This window comes from Carex rostrata, chromosome 20, assembly GCF_964058835.1.
Source record: "Carex rostrata chromosome 20, lpCarRost1.2, whole genome shotgun sequence".
Taxonomy (NCBI): Eukaryota; Viridiplantae; Streptophyta; class Magnoliopsida; order Poales; family Cyperaceae; genus Carex; species Carex rostrata.
Window position 1 is genome coordinate 6,560,423 of NC_135937.1, and position 25,621 is coordinate 6,586,043.

General features: G+C 33.8%; 4 protein-coding genes across 6 annotated transcripts; 3 read left to right on the forward strand and 1 right to left on the reverse strand.

Moving 5' to 3' along the window:
* The first annotated feature begins 3,419 nt into the window (after positions 1–3,419).
* Positions 3,420–10,474, forward strand: LOC144572686 (beta-glucosidase 31-like). Its single transcript, XM_078322347.1, has 13 exons — positions 3,420–3,698; positions 3,984–4,047; positions 5,788–5,850; positions 5,976–6,047; positions 6,184–6,255; positions 6,365–6,452; positions 7,306–7,564; positions 7,702–7,817; positions 7,912–8,132; positions 8,620–8,645; positions 9,122–9,239; positions 9,587–9,692; positions 10,024–10,474. Exons 1-13 carry the CDS (start codon positions 3,555–3,557, stop codon positions 10,247–10,249), a joined length of 1,575 nt encoding a protein of 524 aa, XP_078178473.1. The 5' UTR covers positions 3,420–3,554; the 3' UTR covers positions 10,250–10,474.
* LOC144572687 (beta-glucosidase 31-like) lies at positions 10,315–15,835 on the reverse strand. Of its 3 annotated transcripts, none has more exons than XM_078322349.1 (13): positions 15,646–15,835; positions 15,260–15,323; positions 14,882–14,944; positions 14,664–14,735; positions 14,087–14,158; positions 13,910–13,997; positions 13,355–13,610; positions 12,996–13,111; positions 12,671–12,891; positions 12,423–12,442; positions 11,946–12,060; positions 11,743–11,848; positions 10,315–11,505 (listed from the first exon to the last, which is right to left on the reverse strand). In XM_078322349.1, exons 1-13 carry the CDS (start codon positions 15,790–15,792, stop codon positions 11,280–11,282), a joined length of 1,566 nt encoding a protein of 521 aa, XP_078178475.1. In that variant the 5' UTR covers positions 15,793–15,835; the 3' UTR covers positions 10,315–11,279. The 3 variants fall into 3 exon arrangements, with proteins under 3 accessions (XP_078178475.1, XP_078178476.1, XP_078178474.1); XM_078322350.1 differs by having other exon boundaries at positions 11,946–12,048; positions 14,664–14,739; positions 14,886–14,944; positions 15,646–15,834; XM_078322348.1 differs by having other exon boundaries at positions 14,664–14,739; positions 14,886–14,944; positions 15,646–15,834.
* Positions 15,836–16,815: 980 nt separating this feature from the next.
* On the forward strand, positions 16,816–17,970 carry LOC144572217 (uncharacterized). The gene has a single exon (XM_078321686.1). It carries the CDS (start codon positions 16,816–16,818, stop codon positions 17,968–17,970), a length of 1,155 nt encoding a protein of 384 aa, XP_078177812.1.
* Positions 17,971–18,084: 114 nt separating this feature from the next.
* LOC144572529 (L-gulonolactone oxidase 2-like) lies at positions 18,085–24,610 on the forward strand. The gene is made up of 4 exons (XM_078322132.1): positions 18,085–18,696; positions 22,767–23,022; positions 23,518–23,950; positions 24,226–24,610. The coding sequence occupies exons 1-4, from the start codon at positions 18,106–18,108 to the stop codon at positions 24,608–24,610; spliced, it is 1,665 nt and encodes a 554-aa protein (XP_078178258.1). The 5' UTR covers positions 18,085–18,105.
* The last annotated feature ends 1,011 nt before the right edge of the window (positions 24,611–25,621 follow it).

Consider the following 25,621-nt stretch of genomic DNA (forward strand, 5'->3'; position numbering starts at 1 on the left):
CAAGTCCAAATAGTCGATCCAAATTATTTAAAATGATCTCTCTATGAAAATGTATTTGCATACCCAATTTAACATTTCTTTCAGAATTTGTTCAACAGTATTTAGGAACAGTATTTCTACAGTTAATGAACAGTGATTGAACAGTATTTAGGAACAGTAATTCTACAGTGTTTGAACAGTACATATGAACAATATTTAAACGGTGATTGAACAGTATTCAGGAACAGTGATTGAACAGTATTTAGGAACAGTAATTCTACAGTGTTTGAATAGTACATATGAACAGTATTTAAACGGTGATTGAACAGTACATATGAACAGTGATTAAACAGTACGTATGAACAGTGAACAACACAGTAGGTGTGAATAATGCATGAACAGTAAATACGTATACGTACATGTATATGACCAGTGCATGAAAAGAAAATACATATACATAAATAGTAATACGTGAACAGTGCAAACCTGATTTACCAGCTTATTCCTTCTCTTCTTCTCCTCTCTTTCTCCTTCTCTTTCTCCTTCTCCTTCTCTTTCTCCTTCTCCTTCTCTCTCTCTGAAGTCTCTCTGATCCATTTTATAACCAAAAATTGTGCCAAAAAAAAAAAAAAAAAAATAAGAGACTCGGAGCGCGGATATTATTCGTGGGGGGGCTTTTTTAATCCGGGGCGCGGATATTATCCGCGGGGGGGCGTTTTTAATCCGGGGCGCGGATATTATCCGCGGGGGGAATTAATATTACGGAGCGCGGATAATATCCGCGGGTGGGTATTTTTAAAATTTTAGAGATAACGTGGTTATTTTTAATAATTTTATTTAATATTTAGGTATTTTAAAAAAAATCGGCGATCTAAAGTTCTAAACATTCAAACATTTTAATATAAAATAATTGCTTCTATCGGTAAGAATCTCTTTTGTAGCCAGTTTTATATTAAAATATTATTATATACATTCAAACATTGACCGGTAAGAATCTCTTTTTATATTAAAATATTGTTTGTATCGGTAAACAAATTAACGATCAAAACCTTCAACCAATCATTTTATTTTGAGAACTTCAAGATGTACGCATGCATTGACATTGATAAATAAAGCCTTTCACCATGGACCAATTATTGATCGGTACAATTTTTTTTGATGTTTAGATCGGTGGAATTTTTATTGATCTAAATTCTTTTAATTTTTAGAATCAATAAAAGTTGTACTTATCTTTCTACTAATATTATACCTCATGTACTCTTTCGTTTTCTCTCTCAACTTTTTTATTAATTTCTATCAAATTTTTTTTTCCCATTAGGACGTGTGACAGGCACAGCCTAGGGGGCGTAGGTGGTGGAGAACAGAGGTAGGGTGTAGGCGTAGCGTGCTCTCACGTCGAATTCGTATCGCTAACTCAAAAGATTCCCTTTTGAGTTAATGAATCTGATCATCCGATATATTTCAAAATTAGTGCAAATTAGATCAGCACTAATATTAAAGAATTGGCTCCGTTTAAATCAGACGGTTGAGATTCATTTCTTTTCGAGTTAATGCAGAGGATACGCATTTCCATCTGACGTCGCCGTAGTCGACAGGAGAGGGGAAGTGAGGCGACCCCTCATCAATGCGGGAGCCAGAAGGAAATCGTCGGCACGAAAGGGAGAAGAATAGAGGAAAAGAAGGCAGCGCGTGATCTTTAGTGTGGTTGGTTGCTGACATGGGGGGCCCAAATCTACCTTAATAGATTAAATTTTAAATTCTGAAAAACTCCTGACTCCTGTATTTAAATTTGCCCGTAATTTATGTTCACTTAATTAAGCGTTAATCAATGATATTTCTTTTTGCTTAATGGCTGATGGTTATTTCGTTCAATTATAAGTTCTAATTATTTTAAGTGTATGCTTTCTTTATTAACTTGCATTAATTTAACTTTAACCATATTATTAATTTATATATTTATTGAAGTGATGAATCTTGTGTTTAATTATTATTACGAATTGAATATCATTATTTTGTTTAACATTGTCAATTCCAATTTATTTAAATTAAAGTTTTACCTGACTTTAATTTAAGTAATAATTTGAATCAAATTTATCTTAATTTATTATTCATTATTGATTATTTTGTTTAGATTAGCATTTAATTATTTAAGTTTATTTGGTTTTACTTTGTTGGTTTCATTTTGTTAAATTTAAACTAAAAGTTTTTAATCAGTTGATTTTTTAAATCTATTAAATATGTTTTTCATTAAACCTTAATTATGATTATAACTAATTCATCATTATTAAAAATATGGATTATCCCAATAAAAATTGTTGTTTGGATTATATGTCGTGTTGTGATAGGCACATAAAATTAAAAAAAAAAATACGAAATTCAATAAAAATATGAATACACCAGCTCATACAAAATATAATTTATCTATTTCTGAAAGACTGAAACCAATGTAATATTAGAAATGAAATCCAAAAAGAAAATGAAACAAAAAAAATTATCATGAACGGAATAGACTATTTCATTCAGAATATTAAAAAAAATTAAATCGCTAATTATAGCTAAAATTAACTAAACGAGATAAATCACCTCGTTCTTCCTATGAATTAAGATTTTATAAGGCCAGACTCTTTAGCAATAATTTTTCTATTTTCCTATAAATAAAAAAAATCGCTATAAAAATCTCTCTGCAAATGACAAATTAACCCTCCAAAAGGTGATATTCTTTTGATAGGATGTCGTCTTGTCGTTGTCGAAACCCGAGAGTTCCGCATTTATTTCTTCTGCCGTGAAAACAATGGTAGATACTTTAACATTGGGCAACAAAAAGAAAAAGAAAATGATAGATACGTGACATATCTCTGAAAATAATAAATAAATAACACATGAACAGAATTTGTTGTCATAGAAGTCGAGGTGCCGACTGCCCCCCGTCCCCACGTGTCTCAATCTGGTAATGGAATGGTTGTACGTGTAGGAGAAAAATCGAATCAATTAACCTCCTTCTTGTGTGTAATTTTAATTGGCGCAGATTTTATAACAAAAAAAATGAACAGAGAAACAAACTAGTTGGCGTCATTGTATACGCGCGGAAGCATTTTATATAGAGTCAAAAGTAGAGAAAATGAGGGAACAACGCAATGATGAATTCGTATCCTCTGCATTGACTCAAAAAGGAATCTTCTGAACTAATACATATGGACCGTCCAATAAGCTTTAAGATTCGTGTGAATTAAATCCGTACTAATATTAAAGACTCCTATGTTTTAGGTGGGGGCCGGATGGGCTCTGTTTACAATCAGACGGTCCATATGCATTAACTGAAGAGATTCTCTTTTGAGTTAATGCAGACGATGCGGACTCCACAATGATACACGTCGTAGTCAAGCTTCTAGAAGGACAAAAAAGGCTTTAAAAAAATATTTCTGTTTCTAGACAAACGTAGATTTTGAACGTTGCAATTTGACTAGAGAGAAAAAAACAGAGCATCTCAGCTGCTCTTATTTTGGACTCACACTCATACTCAGCTTATAAGAAAAGAGTAAAGTAAGATAGGAGAGTAGGTTTAGTAGCTTTTTGCCATGGCGAAATTATTTCTAAAGTCGTACTGGTTTTCTTTGTGTTTCCTTTTTCTTCTCCTTTGTGAGCAGAAACCTATTGCAGCGCTCAGTCGAGATGACTTCCCGTCGGATTTTATTTTCGGTGCTGGTACCTCTGCTCTTCAGGTCTCTCTCTCAATCTCTCTCTCTAATTGAATTTCATTGGCACAGAGCCACAAAATAAGCCTTTATCAGTTTTTGTTCTGAAAAGGCTTTGATTGAGGGAATCAGGGGCCGTCCGATTGCTGGTCAGAGCCATTTGATGAGCGTTAAGATTCGTGCAAATCAAGTACATGCAAATCTTAATACGGATTGAAGGGGGTTTAGACCTTAATTGAGGGATTAGGTGTGATAAAATTGAGCGGTGAGCTCTGTGTTATATTATTTATTATAAGATATATGAATTCAAAGGTGGAAGGAGCAGCAGCAGAGGATGGAAGGAAACCAAGCATTTGGGACCCCTTTTGCCATGCTGGTTAGTTTTTTTTTAATCTTATTTTATTCAGGCTTGGTTTCCGTCAAAATTTTTATTAATATCGATAATGGAACGAATCTGAGTTTTTTTCGAGATATAGGAAAACGTGATAACGTCAAGATATCATGGTCTGAAACAGTGCCAGTTTCTGTCAAAACGGTGGTAGCATTTTCAGCCAAAATAGTGCTATTTCATGTCAAAAAAGGGTATGTTTCTGACAGAAACAGAGGTCAAAACAGACTCTTTTTGGTTGTGATGGTCTATAACGTTTTTCTTGTATCTTGAAAAAATTCAAATTCGTTCTTCATTATTGATATTTATTTAAATAATTTTCTATTAATAAAAATTTCGGTGGTTTCTGGGCCATTACCTTTGGTTTGACCATTATCCGCACTTATGGACCGAGTGCAATTAAAAACTGTTAAAATTGAAAACTAGTAAATTAGGTAAAGGATACATTTACTTTTTTATTTTTCTAAAACTCGGTAGTGACTACCAAGAGATACATTAATAAACTTGTTTACAACAACCAATCTTAATAAAAATTACTACAGCTCTCATGTTATAGCATCATTTGCCCTTAAGATCCTTGTACCACTCCCTGGGGTACATTTATTTTGATTCAAGTTGTTTTGCTTATTTATCCATAAAATATTTTTAAATTTAAATCGTTGATTGTTCAACTTGTCTTATTGATAGTTAAACAATATTTATAATTTGAGTCAATTTGATACACGTATCATCGGAGAATTTCAATCCCGCATATTTTAAGTATCACAAAAATGTCACAATCATACTTTTTCATTGATTTTAAAATTAAAAATATAAACATCAAATTGAAATCGTTGGTTTTTGACAGTTTTGTTTATTTTTATAAGAGATGCATCCACGTAAAACATTAATGCTATGTCAACATTTAAAAATATAAAGCCATAAAATTTAACCTATTATAATTAACTAGATTGCTTCACAACTTGATTTATTAAAAAATTATATCTAAAAATAATAAATACAACCTTGGACATATCTCTAGGGGTTAAAAGGGTATGGATAATATCTAATCTGTATTCAATCCGTATTTGAAAACTTAGATGTGGATATCTGATATCCGATTATTCGTGTGGATAAGGATACTAATATGGTTTTTACGTTTCAAATATCCATATCCGAATAGTAGATATGTACCATATATTTTAACATATATATATATATATATATATTATAAAAAATTTATGTTATTCATCATTGTAATTAGACAAATATTACGAACTTTAATATTTTTTTATATTATTTTCATAAATATCCGATCTGGTCCGGACCCGTATCCATATCCGTCTAATTTTTGCTCTGTATCTGCTCCGTTTTCACCCCTGATATCTCTCATGAAAAGGAATAAGGTCAACGATTTAAATTTTACAATTTAAATATGAACATTTAAATGTGATTGTGGCATTTTTGGCACCAAAAACTTGTGCCATTGGATCCCTTCCCATCTATAATGATAGTGAAAATGTGGAAAGTTTTAATTTGTAATTTTTGACAATTTTTTCAAGGGATTAAGAAATTCTTGTTAAATATCTATTATCAAGAATAAATGTATGCTAGAATTACTCTTATACAACCTTTGACAATTACTGTTATTAAATATTTTTTTATGCAAAACAATTTTAAAATAGATGGGTAAGAGTATTAAAAAAAAACTATCTCAATTAAAATTAACATAAACTTTTTTATTGCCAGGAAAAATGGCCGACCACAGCAATCCTGATGTAGCAGCTGATCAATACCACAAATACAAGGCAAGTTTAAGATTGTGCCTCTTGAAGTATTTTCAAATGTATGCATCAACTAACCTGAAAAAAATGACACAAACAGATCTGATTTATTGTTCTTTTCTTTTTGTTATTGTTTCATAATTATATAGGAAGATGTAAAGTTGATGGCTGAGATGGGCCTCGATGCTTATCGGTTTTCAATTGCATGGCCTCGACTTATTCCAGGTACAAATGATATAAATGAAATAATACAAATCTGTAAAAAGGATCATATGAGCTGAAATAATCACAAAATTTGGCAATCTCACTGTGTTGTAATGTAATTTTAAGTGCTAATTTCAAGATTTTTTGTTTGGTGCAGATGGGAGAGGTGAGATTAATCCCAAGGGACTGCAGTACTACAATAATTTAATTAACGAGCTCTTGAGTTACGGTGCGTATATCACAATATCTAATTATGCTTGGATAAAATTTTAAGATGATTTTCCTTAACAAATAACCGATTTTGAGGAGTGTTGACAAATTTTGGTTGCATCTTACAGGGATACAGCCTCATGTCACGTTGTACCATTTTGATCTACCACTAGCTCTTGATGAAGAGTATAATGGGCTATTAAGCACCAAGTTCATGTAAACTTCCCGCTTATCCTCTAATATACTTTGTTTATTTTTTAGTAAAAGAACATATACATAGCATAGGGTATATAGATTTATTGTCTAGGGATGAAAAAATTACAACCAGAACCCATCCGAACACAACTTCATGTATTTTTCTATCCGCAATACATCCATTCAATAGAAATCAGATGCTGGTCAATAGAAGCCTGACAGTTTAAAATTGTAACAACAGCAATGATGAAGCAGAAATTATAGTGGTGTCAATTAAGGAGAAATGTAAGAATTTTAAATGAATTTGTAAATTTATAAAATATTAAGGGCCTTCTTTATAAAATTCCAGTGGCAGTCGGGCTTAATAACTGTCCCTTATCTTCACCACTGCATGGTATGACCCACTTTGATTGCGGGATTGCCCGATGGTTTCATCCGGTATTACCTTCTTCTGCAATATATAAGGCATACGCCATGTGTCAGGGACCGACTCAGGAATTGGGCCAGGGTAGGCAAGAAAATGTGTTGGGCGGGAAACAATACGAGTTGGCAAAAAAATGAGTTGGGTCGGAAAGAAAATAAATTTGACTAAAAAGTAGACAAACTTGTTCTAGCAATATCCCAAAAATACATGGGCCAAAATTATTTTTCAAAATTCAGGGATAGGCAACTGCCTACCCCTAGACCTTACCGGGTCCACCCCTGCATATCGGCACACCTAACACATACCCAAATCAGCCAAAAGATTACTGACACTGATATATGCTCTACCTTAAATTTAACCCAACTTAAACCTGAGTGGTACTTTATTTACTTCTGAACCAGCATGACAGGTCAGGATAATAATTTAGTTCTTTGATTTGACAAATTTCAGAGATGACTTCACTGCATACGCAGATGTATGCTTCAGAGAATTCGGCGACAGAGTGAAAAACTGGATTACTCTCAACGAGCCTAATGTTGAACCAATTGGTGGGTATGATTCAGGGACTTTCCCACCTGAGCGATGCTCCTATCCTTTTGGTACTACTAACTGTACAGCTGGCAACTCCACAATCGAGCCGTACATCGTGACTCACAATTTGTTGCTTGGCCATGCATCAGTTGTCTCCCTTTATAGAGAGAAGTACCAGGTTCTTTCTCTTACAACCAGTATTTCAAAATAAAAATGAAAGGGAAAGGAAGAACAAAAAAGAAAAATTAGCTGAACAGAATACTCAATTTATTTTTTGCTTTCGCATTTTTAAGTGACATGCATATTGAATTGTAGGCAGAGCAAGGGGGCAAAATAGGTATTACGTTACTGGCAATGTGGTTCAAGTCAGCCACAGAAAATCCAGAAGATATAGCTGCAGCAAGGAGGATTGTTGATTTTCATCTTGGATGGTTAGTTTAAAAGTTTTCTTATTTCGTCTCCAATTTTCACTATCTTTACAACTAGTTTTGTAAATCTGACTGTTGTCTACATGCCTTCATTTAGGCTAATGGATCCATTGGTGTTTGGGAAATACCCTACCGTTATGAGAAAGATCGTAGGATCCCGCTTGCCGGTTTTCACAGATGAAGATTCTAGAAGAGTCAAGGGGTCATATGATTTCATTGGTCTCAACCATTATGCTACCATTTCTGTTCAAGCTGACACAAGCATGTTGGAGAACCAGCTTCGCGACTACATGCAGGATGTTGCTATAAAAATACCAGGTAAGTCAACTAAGTCAAGACTGGTATTTGGCTATCTGAAGAATTTAGGAAAGAGAGAGAATGAAATTGTATTTTATTGATTCCATCTTTAGTACAGATACATAATGTATTTATAGTCACATTTTACCAGTATACCAATCTTATAACAAACTAATTAGTCTAATCAACTATTTTTAAAAATTCTGACAAATCTTGCTTGCTTCAGTTTGACTTAGTCAAATCTTGTTTGCTCCTGTTAATTTGGTCAACACTGTGATTCAACTTATGATCAGAACATGGTCAGTTCAGGAAAAAGAACTGTAAATACTAATTGTCTGATGAAGTATTGACCCAACTACAAGATTGCATAAAACATATAATTATGTTTTTCATATTTGGTCTTGGTCAAGGACTAGTGCAAAAATCTGCAAAGTCGTATTAACTAGTTATAAATAATTTAAAATTAAGTTATTAATTTGTGACACTATTTTTTTCCCTTTTGTTGCAGGACTATTTTCTGGAAGCTTAGATAAGGTATGTCTATACCTATTAAATGCATGCACATTCTTTCCCATTCTTAGTTTTGAAGTTCATAATTGCAGAGTTTTGGATTATAGATTGTTATGAATCTGACAAGCAACAGAAAATATCATTATAATACTTTGTCATACACACTGTGTGCATACATTGAGATATTTAAATAAGAAGGGTACTTGTTGGGGAAAAAACCCAACACAGGTCACATCTGGTACCGAATGCATTTTACTATGGTACTTATGCGGCATTCCTACACAAACCCATAGAAGAACTGAATATATAAAAAGACCCAAAAACATAAACAAAAGAAGAAACAAAAGCTGTACCTGTTGTATCAGTTGAATAAACAAAAACTCTTCCTTTACATGTAGTACTTGTCCGTCTTATTTACCTGTTTTCAAACGCTTTCACTTGATTTATTTATTTATTGGGAGCTAAAATTTATCTGTCATGAAACTTTTTGAATAAAACAGGTTCTCTTGCGAAAAAATACAGATGATTTTTTCCCACCAGCTCCATGGGGTCTTTCAGAATTATTGGACCATGTCAAAGAATACTATGGAAATCCCGTGACTCTGATACATGAAAATGGTAACCTCAGAATTTTCTTTACTTTCTGAATAATTTTAGGTTCAATTATTTGGGTTTGGTGTTCTGACCCCGAACAACCTCTTGATCTTGTAACTAGTGATTTTTCAAGAAGCAATATATAGAGGTAGGGTCCAAATATGTATGATCCAATATTCCAAATGCAAAATGCAACATATTTTGTACAACATAAAAGTGAAAGATACTTGGTCATGCATGTTTTGCTTGTATTTCTTTGGTTTTGTTAGCTGAGTTATCATGGTTTTTAGATCTTTTCCATGTTCGATGTTCCATTCTATAGAAAGTACATTGTATAAGATGATTATTTAAGCCTCACTTCACAACCGCAGGAGATCCTGATGTTGTTGACCCAACAACCACAGCAATGGTATCCGATGATGATTTCAGAGTAAATTACCTAGAGCAATATCTAGAAGCATTGCAGCTTTCTATAAGGTAATTATATATCTATGATAAGTTGATCATCATTTTTAGCTGAATCAATCATTTATAATTTTGATGTATCAATCTGAAATCAGTTGCCGAATGACTAGCAATTGATTTATTAAATTTTTTATTGCTACAGTTGTTGACTAATGACTACACCACCACCAATTTCAGTTATTAGATAATTGATGTGCAGTTTGAGAGCATTAATTTATTTTTGCCTGATTTAACAAATCTTAGGAATTAGACAAATAATTTGCTAACCGAAGAAAAAAAAGAATCTTATATTTTGGTACATTCCTTTCCAATTACTTTGACCCTAATTTATTTGTTCTTTCAGGAATGGCTCAAACACGCAGGGTTATTTTGTATGGTCTTTAATGGATGCCTGGGAATTTATGGCTGGCTATACCACCCGGTTCGGCCTTTATGGTGTTGATTTCAGTAATGAGGAAAGGCCCAGGTACCAGAGAAGTTCAGCTCGTTGGTACGCCAAATTTTTGGGAAGTAAAATTAATGCGAACCGTGACGATGCTTTTGCTGAAATCATGAAATCTTCTATGTAAATTAAGTAGGTGTAAATGGTAAATTCTGTGAGCTTTTTATAGTTTTACGCTTTATTTTCTAGTGATCAATTGATCATATAATACAAATAATCTGCCTTCCATAATAGTTTGATTGTTTTGTAATATATATGGAGAGAAAGATTCAGGAGAGTGTTTAGAGAAGAATTCAAATTATTGAATGCAATTCACATGGGAATATTATAAAAAATTCAGGGTTTGGTTTAATCGAGTGCTAGTTCACCAACAATATAACATGGATCAAGCTTACCAGTAAATATTCTTATATTAACTACACCTGGTATAACATGGTAATCTTTTCTTCATTTTAAAACTTATATACTCTTTTGTAAAACTTATTCTCTCTTTTGTTTTGTATCCATCATCAATGGAATTTGAAGACATAACCACCATCTTTATTTCAAACAAAAAATAAATAATATGCCTTCTGAAATTATAGCACTCTCAAGTCTTACAACGCTACCGGGTAAAAGCATGTCCGGCTTTCACAGGATTATGCAGGATGAGATTTCACGAATGCGGGAACTCATAAATTAATATACAGGATTTCATACACATGAGTATGCACTGATATGTGATGCAATGAATGTTTGGTTGTACTATGAAAATAGTTATGGAAAATCATGATTTTAAAAAGAAATTCATGAGAAAGAGAGTCGAAGGAGAAAATTAGATAGCAAGTACCAAGAAAATTACATGAATATATATTGTTTATTTACAAGAAATTCTGTTCTGTTTTAGACCGTATTCGAGCTTGAATCCTGAATTAAATTTTTTCTTTTCTTTTTACCTCCAAGAACAGTTGAATCTCTTTTTGTTTTAGTGACTTGAAAAGATAATAAACTCTTTTGTTCGAAATTCGGAATAAATATCATACTTTATTATTTTTTATTTTTATATTGTACTTTATTACAGATTTACAGTACTTATTTTTATAAACTCCTCATTTTTTGTTTCAGTACTTTATTTTTCGAAATTCTGACTTCAACCAATTATATTTTTATCTATATCATTAGTATCTTTTTACATCCGAAGCATCGTTATTAGCAGCACTCGATCTTAGCATTTTACCACCCAAGAAATTGGCATACCAGTGAGCTGATTTTCTTGCGTACCGGGTTTTCTCCTTGTCATTGAAATCGACACCATAAAGGCCGTACCGGTTGGTATAACCAGACAAAAATTCAAAGCAATCCATTAAAGACCATGCAAAATAACCCTGCGTGTTTGAACCACTCCTGACAAGAAAAATACAAAAACATTAGGTTAATACAAAAGGGTCAAAATAAGAACCATCTAGGATGATGTAGTGGTAAAAGATAATGTTCTCTGTGTAGCGGAAGGTCGTGAGTTCGAAATCAGAATATCTTTATGGATATTATTAAAATTTGAATGACTAAATAGAGTTAAAAAAAAAAATTGGTTCCGCCATTGAAATGATTAAATAGCAATATAATGTTTACTATAGAAGTTACCTTATGGAAAGATGCAATGCTTCAAGGTATTGCTTGAGGTAACTTATTCTAAAATCATCACCGTAAGTTCTTTTAGAACTTGCTGAATTGACCATCTCAGCAGCTCCTGTAATCATCAAGTAATTAGGTATAAATAACCAACATCAGAGGAAAATGTTATTTGAACTTGCGAAGTTGAATAGGTAGGAAGCTGAGCAGAGTACCATTTTCATGGATCACAATTGGGGGATTTCCATAGATTTCTTTGAGGTACTCCAATAATTTTGAAAGTGTCCTTGGGTCTGGCTGATTATCTTCATTTACTTTCTGAAAAAAAACCTGTTTTGTTAAATATTAGCATGAAGTGCTATAATTTAGTAGTACTAAATTAACCTGATGACTTGTTTTGAAACTAACAGTACACCAGTAAGTAAACTAAATTCAATAAAGGCCTTTACAAAACTTTGTCAGCTCACACCGCTAACAGTTATTATTTACTTATTTATTTTTAAAAAACAAATTTCTTCATTTGGTTTGCCAGAAAGAAAATGCTTTGTTTGCAATTTGCTGATTTTTTGTTCTGTTCTTGCCTAAAGGCTGTGAAGCATGGATAACATGCCGTAAATCATTTACTAAAAATCCAACATTGTAGGGAAAAAAAAGAAGATAAGGTTTATGTTTACGTTTGAACAGAAAGATACCTTGGGTATTCTTCCAAATGCTGCAAAGGAAAAAGAACCATCAATAATTTGACTAATAATTATCAGTTTTATCTTGTTAGCATAAATTAGTATTTTTATTTTTGTATTAATTGGTTCCCAAATGTACTGGCAGTATTGTTCAATACTCAACTGAGACAAGTCTAATCTTCATAGCAATCAATCTTCATGATCTTTATTTTACAAAAATAATATATTGAATCAAAGAGAAATTGGCTTTTATTTCTAACCAGGGATTTTCACAGCTGTATCACTCATGTAGTCGCGAACTTGATTTTCTAACTGCCTCATGTCATCTTGTACAGGTATTGAACCATAATGGTTGATACCAATGAAATCAAAGGACCCCTTGACCCTTCTAGAATCCTCATCGAGTAAGACCGGAAGCCGAGATCCTACATTCTTCTTAATAACAGCTGGGTAGGTCCCGTAAACCAAGGGATGAATGAACCTAATATTGAAGTCAAGTATATACTGGTACTTTAGTACTGCAAAGCAGTACAACTTATTGCATAAATTCATAAAATAAGATAAATGAAATAAATAAAAACAAACCATCCAATATTAAAATCTATCATCCTTCTTGCCGCAGCTACATCGTCCTGATTTTGTGCTGCAGGTTCAAACCAATTAGCCAGTATTGTGATGCCTATTTTACCTTGTTGCTCCACCTATAATAACGGTGTATGTCAATTTATGCTATTGCTACATAACAAAACAAAATTTAATCGACACCTTGAGTTGTTTGGAGATTCTTTGTTAGAAACAGAAATGAAACTAACTCTTTTTCTCCACTTTGTATCTATCTGTTTAATTTTATGTTTTTTTTTTTTTTTTTTGTGTATGTGTGTGTGGGTGGGTGGTGTGGTGGGGGGGACGGTTGTGTGTCGTAATCCAGATAGTAAAAGAAAAACCTGGTACTTTTCTCTATAGAGTGAGACAGCTGATGCATGAGCAAGCAATAAATTGTGTGCAACAATATATGGCTCGGTCGTGGAGTTTCCTTCAGTACAGTTTGCACCAAAGGGATAGGAGCACCGCTGAGGTGGAAGGATCCCCGTGTCATAACCCCCCAGCGGTTCCACATTGGGCTCATTTAATGTAATCCAGTGCTTCACTCTGTCCCCGAATTCCCTGAAGCATACGTCTGCGTACACCGTGAAGTCATTTCTGACATATGCCAAATTGAACAATCAGTTGTAAATTTTCTGGCATGTTCAGATGCTGGTACCTCAGCATTATTTGTGCTCAAAATGGGTCTGGTTAATCCTGGTTAAAATTGTTCAGAGGCTAATTGGATTTGGGTATGAAAGGCTAATTGGATTTGGCTCAGAAAATCTGTCAAGTCATGGAGGTATGATGTTGTTCTCTTTGTGACTAGTTGAGACTAAGCATGGACACTTCAATTATATGTTTTAAACCAAATGGGCTACTATAATAATAATATATAAGCAAAATATTAAGTGTACATAAAATTGGTGCTCAGCAGCCCATTATATTCATCTTGGAGTGCTTGCGGTAGATCAAAATGGTACAATGTGACATGAGGCTGAATTCCTATTTATTGAAAGAACACAACAATTAGTCAGAAAGAACTTCTTGACCGATATATATATATATACCTATTTTGAGGCATAAAGTCATACCATAACTCAAAAGCTCATTTATCAAATTGTTATAGTACTGCAATCCCTTGGGGTTAACCTCTCCTCTTCCATCTGCACCAAGTAAAAAATATTGTTGCTAGGGAATTTGTGTTTGTTAATATGGATTAAAAAGAAAAAGTTTAAAATGATAAAGGAGCGACTAAAAAGCTTAATTTATGTGTAAAAAGTGTTTTAAGAATCTGAGTAACGCTAAAGAAATGAAAAAAAAAAAGAATGCATAATTAGGATGTAATCTCAATCCACACTAATAGAGACTGATTTTCATAAGAAACAGAGGAAGATATAAGGAAATACAAGGAGGGGTAGCTGCTCATGTGCTCTTCTGACAATTTATGTTATGTATCAAACTCGATTCAATTGAATACCAAATAGAAATACATGGAGTTGTCTAAACAAGAATTAAAATTAATGTTAAGTCTTATCGACATATAAGAAAATTAACGGTTTAGTTTTATTGGCATCTGATAAAGAGCCAAACAATTCTTAAATTGCACTAAATCTGATTTACAATTTGATTTAATGGTTTAATTAGGATGGCTCTGTAGTTTATATATACCTGGAATAAGTCGAGGCCATGCTATAGAAATTCTATAAGCGTCTAGGCCCATTTCGTACATCAGCTTTACATCTTCCTAAAAAAATAAAACAATAATAAAAAAATTAATTCTGATTTTATAAAAACTTACTTTATACAGAAAATGCGCATCAAGAGCCACAATTTTTTATTTTTTTTTATTGTTAAAATGCCCGTAGGCCAGAGCCACAAATTTTTACTTGCCTTGTATTTATGGTACTGGTCTGCTGCTACATCTCCGCTGCTGTGATCAACCATATTTCCTGTTAATAATTTAAGTAGTGTAAAATCATTTTGGAAACAAAGGTTTGGTTATTTTCTTAAATCATGAGCTGGATAATTGGGTACACATAATCTTATTTGAAATATATTAGAGAGAAATTATTGAAAATACTCAACTTGACCAACAAACCAAAATTCAGAAATTCATTTGGAGCAATACTGTGGAGGACATAGCTTAATACTGAAACTCGTGTGAAATTTCGCTCAATTGAGATGACAAAAGGAGATATAAATTTAATTTGACATAAAGAACAGACCTAAAAAAACATAATAACAAAACAAAACAAAAAGTTAACCAGCATGACAGAAGGGGTCCCAAATGCTGGGCTTTCTTCCATCCTCTGCTGCTGCTCCTTCAACCTTTACAATATTTACCAGAAATATAAATAAGAATGTTCACAATCTGATTTTTTTTTTCATTGCTTTCTTTTAGCTGATCGTTCTAGAAGGAATTATTGTATAACCAAAATGAAAAAAATGAAAAGGAATATTATACAGCCATCAGCAAAAACTAACATCCTTTAATTCGCCTCAATGTAACCTTTTTATTTTTTATTTTTTTATTATAGTTTTCTCTTATAACACAGCAATCCTAATTTGTTCATTTGTGTTCCAAATGTAATTATTATTCTTTCTTTCAATCAATGAATATCAATCACTGTGAGATAGAGGGAAAGAGAACCTGATAAGCAGAGGTCCCGGCACCGAAGATAAAGCCTGACGGGAAGTCACCACGACTAAGTGCCACCGTAGCGTTATCCTCACAAAGGATAAGAAAAACAGAGGAAACAAGTAACAAAAATGATGGGAAGAAAACTAGCTTCGCCATGCCAACCTACCTAGCCTTGTCGTTGTATGTACTTGTCTTTATATTTCTAGTCTTAGTCTTCGCCTTGTCGTTGTATGTACTTGTCTTTATATTTCTAGTCTTAGTCTTCGCCTTGTCGTTGTATGTACTTGTCTTTATATTTCTAGTCTTAGTCTTCGTTTGCTTTTTTAAACAGTAGCACATATTTTTCTTGCTTTATATTTCTAGTCTTAGTCTTCGTTTTTGATATTTGGGCACCTGCTACCGCACTCTTTGATGTGTACATGTCTGTATTGTCCGAGATTTTTATTTTTATCCAAAAAAAATAAATTATTTTATTATAAATAATCAAAATCACGACAAAATTTTATTTCTATCCAAACCGTAAATAATATTTACGGTTTGAATTCTTAATTCGAACCGTAAATAATATTTACGGTTCGAAGTCACAATTCTAACCTTAAATAATATTTACGGTTCGAATTAAGAATTCAAACCGTAAATATTATTTACGGTTCTAATATAACATTTTAAGTCTGATTGCATTTTTTTTGTCCTATTCTCTTTCTCTCTGCAAATTTGTGGGCCCATTATGAGTTTCTTTCCTCTCCTCCAATCACGTGGAACTCTCTTAATAGGTGATATATGAAGGCACGGATCGAGGTCTAGATGTGTTTCTTGTGCTTAATCTTATCCGTTGATCTAGCTTGGATGAATGGCTGGATGGTCTTAGTGAAAAGTAAATTTTCAGAATCTTTACTAGCCTACACGCTGTACTGCTTAATAAATGTCATGATTTTTGTTCTCTGATCTCGGTGTATTTAAAATATTATATTAGAACCGTAAATAATATTTACGGTTTGAATTGTGACTTCAATTTGTTAGGAATATGAAAATTTTTGTCAAACAATTGTGATTACAACGCAATGGCGTACCTTGCCTAAACCATCTAGGCAACAACAGGCACTCAGGGTATCTCATCTTTTTAATCAACAGAACCTTACATGGAATTGGGATGAACTAATACTCTTGGGAGGGGCACAAATGGCCTTGGATATTGCAAATGAACATTATAACCTCTCTCTTAAACAAGGGATACAAGATAAACTGATGTTTACATGGGCTACCAATGGGGAATTCACTGTTAAACGCGCTTACCAAATGTTGTTTGAGTTCAGACCTCGAACGGATATCTCACAATCAGAGGCTGAAAAGAAGCTATGGACTCAGATTTGGAAGATTCAAGGCACAATTCCCAAAATCAAACTTTTTATTTGGAAAGCAATCCAGGGGGCACTACCATCGGCTTCGAATCTGGCAAGACGGATCTCAAAGATTGAGCCTACATGCGGAATATGTGGCACTGATCAAGAAGATGCTGAACATATAATCTTCCATTGCCCACATGCCAGAGTCACTTGGTTCCAATCATCTCTCGGGTTGCGAACTGATGCATTTGAAGGATTGCCGATCAAGGAGATACTTACTAACCTTTGGTCGGTCCTTGATCAGTCACAAATTGCCCTCTTCCTATCTATAGCCTGGCAAGTTTGGAAATCAAGATGTTCACATCTATTTGATTCTAAACGGGTCAAACCCGATAACACTCTAATGGCGGCTACGTCTCTTGATCAAGCAATCAAACTGACTAAACTTCCTTGCAATATGATACCGATTACTGTTCCATCGACCCTACAAGGAGCGATAGCGGATTCACAACAACACTGTCATGTCTGCTACTTGGATGGTTCTTTCAATCAACCTGACAAAGGAGGGGCAGCGTATCTTATACACCTAGATGAGGAGCTTATCAGGTATGAAGCTATCTACAAAGATGATGCTGTTTCTCCTTTTCAGATGGAGGCCTTTGCTCTCGTAAGTGCAATCAAGGCGGCAGTGCAGTTGGGAATTACATGCTGTATTTTTAAGATGGATTCATTGCTGCTAGCAAACACATTCAGGTCAGGGAATCGGATACAAAAGGTCCAACCTGCAGACTGGAGAGCATATACAACTCTCATGGAAACTGCGTTGATACTGGCATCTAATCCCAAATTCAGCTGTGTTCATATACCCAGAGAGGAGAATCACAGAGCCAACCTATTGGCGAAACAAGCTAGAATCTACCAAGTTTCATACACTGGATACACGTATCCTCTCTGCATTGAAGACCCAACCTTATTCTCCAATTACCAGTAGAGGTTTTGTTATTTCAAAATGAATCATGTTTTAATCCATGTACTGGTAAGTGGTTGTGCCTACGGGCTTAGGACAAAAAAAAAAAAAAAAAATTGTGATTACAACATCCGGCCCTAATGTATTACATGATTATTTATGCTAAGTCCAGTTAAGTGCACCACCGACAACACATACAACTGCACTGTTACAAATGCGTACGGGGCATTTCCCGATCGCTCCACATGTCATGCTCTCAGTGTTGTGTACCCTTCCTCTGAACAAGAACTCCTAGAATTCATTGCGAGTGCTACCTCCTCCGAGACCAAAATGAAGGTCGCAACACGATTTTCTCACAGCATCCCTAAGTTGGCCTGTCCAGGCGGATCTAACGGGTTGATAATAAGCACGCTTAATCTTAGCCGTGTGGTAAATATAGACATTGATAATATGAAAATAACAGTTGAAAGCGGGATAACGCTGAAGGCATTAATTGAGGCGGCGGCCAAGGCTAACCTGGCACTTCCCTATGCACCGTATTGGTATGGTCTGACAATCGGTGGATTGCTATCGACTGGAACGCATGGGAGCTCACTTCAGGAGAAGGGAAGTGCAGTCCATGAGTACATAACCGAGATGAGGATAGTCACACCCGCACCGGCCGATCAGAGTTATGCCAGAATCAGGGTGTTGACGGCCGGTGACCCGGATCTTGACGCAGCTAAGGTGTCACTTGGTGTTATCTCTCAGGTACGTGTGAATATAGTGTAAATAATGTGTGGTCTATACATGGATCACGAGTTTTGATTGTACCATTGGTTTTACTATTTAGTATTGCTAGCTCACAGGACCTAGAAATTTTCCTGAATTATTTTGTAAGATATGTATGGTATTATATTATATTAATTAATTGGGCTTTCTTTGGTTCTTTTTTTTTTTAAAAACAAATATAGAAACTAATTAGTATTAACTATTGTAAATTTATATTGTTTTTTTATGAAATTGATGGTTCGGAATTTACAAATGAAAATTCAATGATTAGCTAGATTAAAAAGAACACCATATTTTTTTTTGTACAAAAAGCAAAACTCTAATTAAATTATTAAAAAAATATGTCAGATGGAAGTGCCAATTAACCTTAATCGAGCGGTGAAAAATAATTGTGCATGTAACATTTAGTTGTTGATCGAACAAGTAATTAAAGACTCAAGTTATTATATTTAACAGTAAGATAATTATTTTAACATGTAATCATAAAACATAATTATGCGACATGTATTTTTAACATTAATCTAGTTATTAATTTGTAAGAAGATATTTTTATTAAAGTAATTAAATTTATGATTAATTACTTAATTTCCTGGATGCCAGAATAATGATATATGCTTTCCATTTTGCTACAATTATGATTATCCTCATATTATATATTCTTCTCTGTTAAAAAAGGTCCCCATTTTGCTATGAAATATCATTTAAGCTATCCGTTAAGTGACACGACTACACGAGACACTAATTTTGATTGTGCTTCATGGTTTATACATATAATTAATTGCGTATTTCCTCTGTATATGTACCAATTAATGGAGATAGGAGTGTCAATGACACCCTTTTATCTGTTTATTCTATCCGTACTGTATTCGATAAGACGGACACATATAAGATTCTATTTTTGTAAATTTATCGGGTACGGTAAAGATTTTTTTCGTTATCTAAAAGAGTAAGGATGCGGATAAAGTCTATTTCGTACCTGCTATCCGATTGAAGAATTATAAAAAAAATATTATATATATTAACGAGCATTGAAAAAAGTACTTAATATTTGAACAAATTATCATACATGTATGAAATGAATGTGTGAAATTAATTAATACGATTAGCACGATCATAATTTTTTTTTCAACAAAATACTATACATGTGTGGAATAAATGTATGTGTTTTAATGTTTTATTTAATAAATTATAAAATTAATTATTATATGAACATTATCTATTATTTATCCCCTACCGTTTTGTTATATTATCCGACAACTATAACAGATTTAAATAGAATATAAATAAAAATAAGATAATTTTTAATGAATAAAGGTAAAATAAAATAAGATCAATTTATAATAAAAATGGATACGAAAATACTTTTATCCGACTCACCGTATCCGTGACACTCCTAAATGATTTAGAGATAAGTGGTGCTCATTCATTTGTCTCACCAGTGACCCCGTCTCATTGGCTGTATATATATATTGAACCTAGAGCCATGAGCACTAATTACAACAAAAATAAGATAGTATTCGTCAGGGTTAAAAGTGACTTTTCGCAACAGAGTACCGTCATAAATGTGTTTTTTCTATTCGCGACGGTAGTTTTCGCGAGGGAGTACCGTCATAAATGCGCTTTTTTCCTCACGAATAACGTCTACTTTGTTGTTGTATATAATCATATACTCATACGAATTTGTAGTATTATTCCTCTTTTACAAAAGCATGTGATGGATTTTGTCACGGATCAGGTCACAGAAAAGTTGAATAAAAATAAAAATTATATTATGATGCAATTTTACTTGATGTGCCTAGTTTTTTAGCAGACAAAATCAAAAGGTGTCATGTGATTTATATACTTTTTGCTAGAACAAATCTTTGTCAAAATGAATTATAAATTCCTTTAAAAAAAATGAATTATAAATTATTCTTTGATAGAGATCATCATAAGTCTCACCATGTTACATCCACCGAAACTTAAAACTAGCTCTTAATTAATATCTCAAAAAATCATTGTATATATAATAGAATTATTAGTTCGGCTCATTTGGATTGCACATTATCATGTATAACAATTTTTTTTAATTGCACCCATAATCAGGTCCAAAACACCAAGTTAATGTTGTTATATATAGAGAAATTTAGATATATCCCCATCCAAACTTCTTTAATTAGATATATCCCCATCCAAACTTAAAAATTAGTTATTTACCCATCGGAACTCATTGATATTATTAATATGCCCATTTCTAAATTCTTCTACTAAACAATATAGATTAATAATGGTTAGAAGTTAAAATGACAATTTTATCCCTTTTATAATTTTGTATGAGCTCTGTCTCGCTCATCTTTTGCTTTAACCAAGAACTCATCTCCGCTTTGCCATGCCCCTTCTCGCCTCATGCTCGTTTCTTTGTCTCAATCATATAATTATGCAAAACTGCAAATACAAATGAATATGTCAAAACTAATTCCTATTTTAATTCTTATTTAACGAATAATCATTATTCAATACTCGTTTTTTGCTTTTTACATCATCTTTTCATAGGTAGAAAACATATTAACTTTCGAGAAGAAACAAAAATTATCACCAACAATTGCATTGACACCTAAATCCTCTAAGAATCCAACTTTTCTCCATTCCAATCTGATTCTCTGGGCTCCCTGAAACCATCGATCGACTTTGCCTATTTACTCTTCCTTTGACATTTGGGGACGACAACAAACACAACTCTTCTTCGGACTATGCCTCATATTTATCTGATACACCCCAAACAGATCTACTATCTCATCCACACAGGAATTCAAAACTCTAAAACAGGCCCACTCTAATCAAGAGTTAGCCCGGAGGAGGAAGCGGCAACACATTGTGTTGGTTGGCCTCTCTGTCTCGCGAATCCAAATCCAAACCTAGTGGGTCCCGATAATAGAGGCCAGGCACTTGACTTTCTCTCTAACACTGAGACCCCACAAGAAGAAGAACGAGCATTGTAAGAAAACAATGGAGATAAAATCAATTTGATTATGGAACGAGCACCGAACTCAGTTGAGACTGCAACTTTTTAGAAGAGAAGCAAAGAGAGACACGGAGGGCTCAAACAAAATTGTCATTGAAAGGGGGTAAAATTGTCAATTTAGTTTTTAATTGTTATTAATTAATATTGTTTAGTAGAAACATTCAGAAATGGGCATATTAATAATATCAATGAGTTAAGATGGGGAAATCACTAATTTTTAAGTTTGGATGGGGATATATCTAATAAAAGAAGTTTGGATGGGGATATATCTAAATTTCTCTTATATATATATGCCACTTTAACAACAAAAATTTAAATTGTCCCATAAATCTAAACTGTTTGTATAAATTTTAGAGCAGATTAAGTAGCTTAGACTCGGCTTAATTAGAATGAGAATGTTGCAAAACCCTTTAAACCCCACCCATAATTATATATTGGTTAATAGTATTATATTTTGGAGATATATAATTTTTTTTATTAAAGGTCCCAGTATATTCTAATATCTTTTTAGTTATTGTTTTTGAGATTTGAACTTACATTTACTTAAAAGAGAGATCGATGATGACTCGTTTCACGGCACTAAGTATGAAATTCTCTTGAAGATATATAATTATTACCAAAAACGTGAAAGACAAGAATGGAATATTAACAACAATATATATAACACATTAATTCCTAGTTGCTGCATATACATTGCGCGCGCGTGCACGAAGTAAATTTTCTAAATTATTTGACAACCGCATTCTTAATTCTTACGTACATTCAGCTGCTGCGCTGGTACAACAATCATGAAATATATAATTCATTATTCTTTATTCCTCTTTCAAATAAAGAACAAGCCGCTTGGTACAAAATTTATTTACAACAATCATGATATACTTTTGAAGTATATAATTTATTTACAAAATTAATTTATATATTTCATGATTGTTGTACCAGCGGTTTACAACAATGAAAGTTTTGAGTTTATTTACAACAATAATGAGTTTATTTGCTAAATAAAGAACCAGCCTTAAATAAATTTCATTATTCTCTATTCCTCTTTCAGGTCACTCTACAACTGCAACCAATGTTTAAGCGTTCGCTCACCTTTATGACGCACAGTGATGAAGATTTGGCAGAACAGGCTGTCAACTTTGGGCACCAACATGAGTTTGCTGACTTGGCATGGTATCCTGGCCACAGGAAGGTTCTGTACCGAAATGATGATCGTGTCCCAGTAAATACATCTGGTAATGGTGTCTACGACTTCATTGGTTTTCGGTCGACTGCAACCTTGGCTATACAGATCAACCGCTTTGCTGGTACAAGCTCATATTTATTTGATCTTAAATGCAAATTAACAATAACTAGTTCAATCCTCAGCAAATAAAGCCATTTCAAAACTGTCAGTTTGATAAACAGAATTTTAATGCAAGTTATTACATGTAGAGTTTATTTTTCGTTTGGTTTGTTGGCAACTTTATATTTGAGGATAGCCTTCTATTCACAGCCTCTGTCAAAATAAACTATAATTAGTTTATACAGGCAAAAGGATTGTATCAACAATGCAAGTATCACTAGTAAAACGAAACACCAAAATAAACAAGGGCTTTTTTGTGCCAAGGAGTTATACTGTGATAGCGTAATTAAGTAGTCCTTGTATTTCTTTGAAATCACTAAAATAAATGAGTTCTATTTAAAAAAAAAAAAAAAAAAAAAAAATCTCTTTTGGCTATACACTTGAGCCTCCTCGTCCCCAAATGCCCCAAACTTAAAACTATTCTCATTCAAATGTGGATGAATATATACAAATGTAGAGGACACCCTGGAAGCAACCAAAAGTGCCGATGGGAAATGTGCGGATTCACTATTCATCACATCCACGCTTGCACTTGCAGCCTACGGTCTGAAGAACAACGGCCTTCTTTTCACAGGCTACCCAGTGATAGGTTATCAGGACAAAATTCAGGCCTCTGGTGGATGTGCCTTTGGATCAGAAGATTGCCTGCTGACAGCATGCCCATGGGACCCCAGGATTAACGGATCCTTCTTCCACCAGACATCGGTCAGCATTGCATTGGATAAAGTAAAGGAGTTTATATTGGATGTGCAGAAGTTGAGGGATCTTAAACAGAGTGCTTTTTGTGGCTTGGAGCTCTATAGTGGGATCCTGATGCGGTATATCAAGGCCTCATCGGCATACTTGGGGAAACAGTCAGATACGCTTGACTTCGAAATCACTTATTACAGGTATGATTTTTTTATTCACGTAAAAAGCTTGTGGTTGCATATATAATTAACTTAAGAAATTTCTGCTAACAATTACATATTGTCAAAAACGTAGATTTAACAATTGATTCTATGTGGGTAAGTTAGAGATTAGAAGATACTGGATGGATACTTGGATAGGGTATATATGTTTGACGTAAGACTCATAAGTTTCTTGTCTAGTGTATGGTCAACAAACCAAATTATAATTTATTATTTTTGTTGCTGAAATTACAAGTTACTCTTCTTTTTTCCAGGAGCCGAGACCCAATGACTCCAAGATTATACGAGGATTTCTTTGAGGAGATCGAGCAGATGGCATTGTTTAAATACGACGGACTTCCCCATTGGGGTAAGAACCGCAACTTGGCATTCGAAGAAGTGATTAAAAAATACAATAACAGTAAGGCTTTTCTGGAGGTGAAAGGCAGGTACGACCCAGATGAGTTGTTCTCAAGCGAGTGGTCGGACCAAATTCTAGGGCTAGATGGCAGTGTGATTGTTAAAAAGGCAGGTTGTGCTCTTGAAGGCCTTTGCATATGCTCAGAGGATGTGCATTGTGCTCCTGATAAGGGATACTATTGTAGGGCTGGTAAGGTTTACAAAGATGCCAGAGTTTGCACTGATGTGAATTCGATCTAAGTCCAAATTTCAGATTTATTTAAGAAAGAGATAGGATTAGTTGGAATCTCTGCAAACTATGCCAGTAAATATAATTGTAGCCCAACTTGGCCTATTCAACTCTGAATTGGCTAATTTTCAGACTCATGATTTACAAATGGGATATGATTAGTTGGAACCTCTCCAAAACTACAACAGGTTGGTTTGTTTAGCATGTACTTGGATTGCAGTATATGATTTTAATGTATGTATCATTGTGTATATAAACCATTTTACTTCAATAAATTTATCATTGTATTTATTAATTTAAAGATTAGCCTGAGTGAAGTCATTCTTATGATTTCAAATTTTTAATTATGTATATTAAAATTTAATTATTTTTTTTATACATAATTCAATCTCTCTCATAAAATATTTATTTATAGTTTAGTAGTTAGAGCTCTACTTTGTGAGTGTGAAAATAGAGCTCTAACTACTAAACCCTAAAACCTTGTATCGTAATATATATTTTTACATTTTTTGTTGTTCCATCATAAAACTATAGCATTTGTAAGACATACAGGCTGTAACAAATGATAGGTAGAGTGAAAGAAAAAGATGATTGAAAACTCTTTTGAAAATCTAAGTTTTCAACAGCCAGCCGCCTTCCCTTCCCACTTTTACTTTCTCTTTCTCTTTCTCCATTCATTCGACTCCACCATTTTTGCTTCTTGTAGTCTTCATTTCGAGGCAATACTTCTCCTCTCTCAGTTCTACCTTCTCGAGTGGAGTGGAGAATGAGAGAGAGGGGAGGAACCGAAGTCGAATGGAGCCAATTGGAGCCGAAAGTGCAGTATCGTCGGAGTTTAGAATGTAGAGTTTTCATCTCGATTAGAGCACGACGGTGAGTAGATTTGGTCGCCGTTGGAGCGTGGGGGCGGTTGAAGAAACAGATCCGATCATAGAGCGAGATGGTGATTAAAGTACTAGGGTGATCAACATCTCGATTGGAGTGCGACGGTGAGTGGATCCAGTCGTGGAGTGAGATGATGA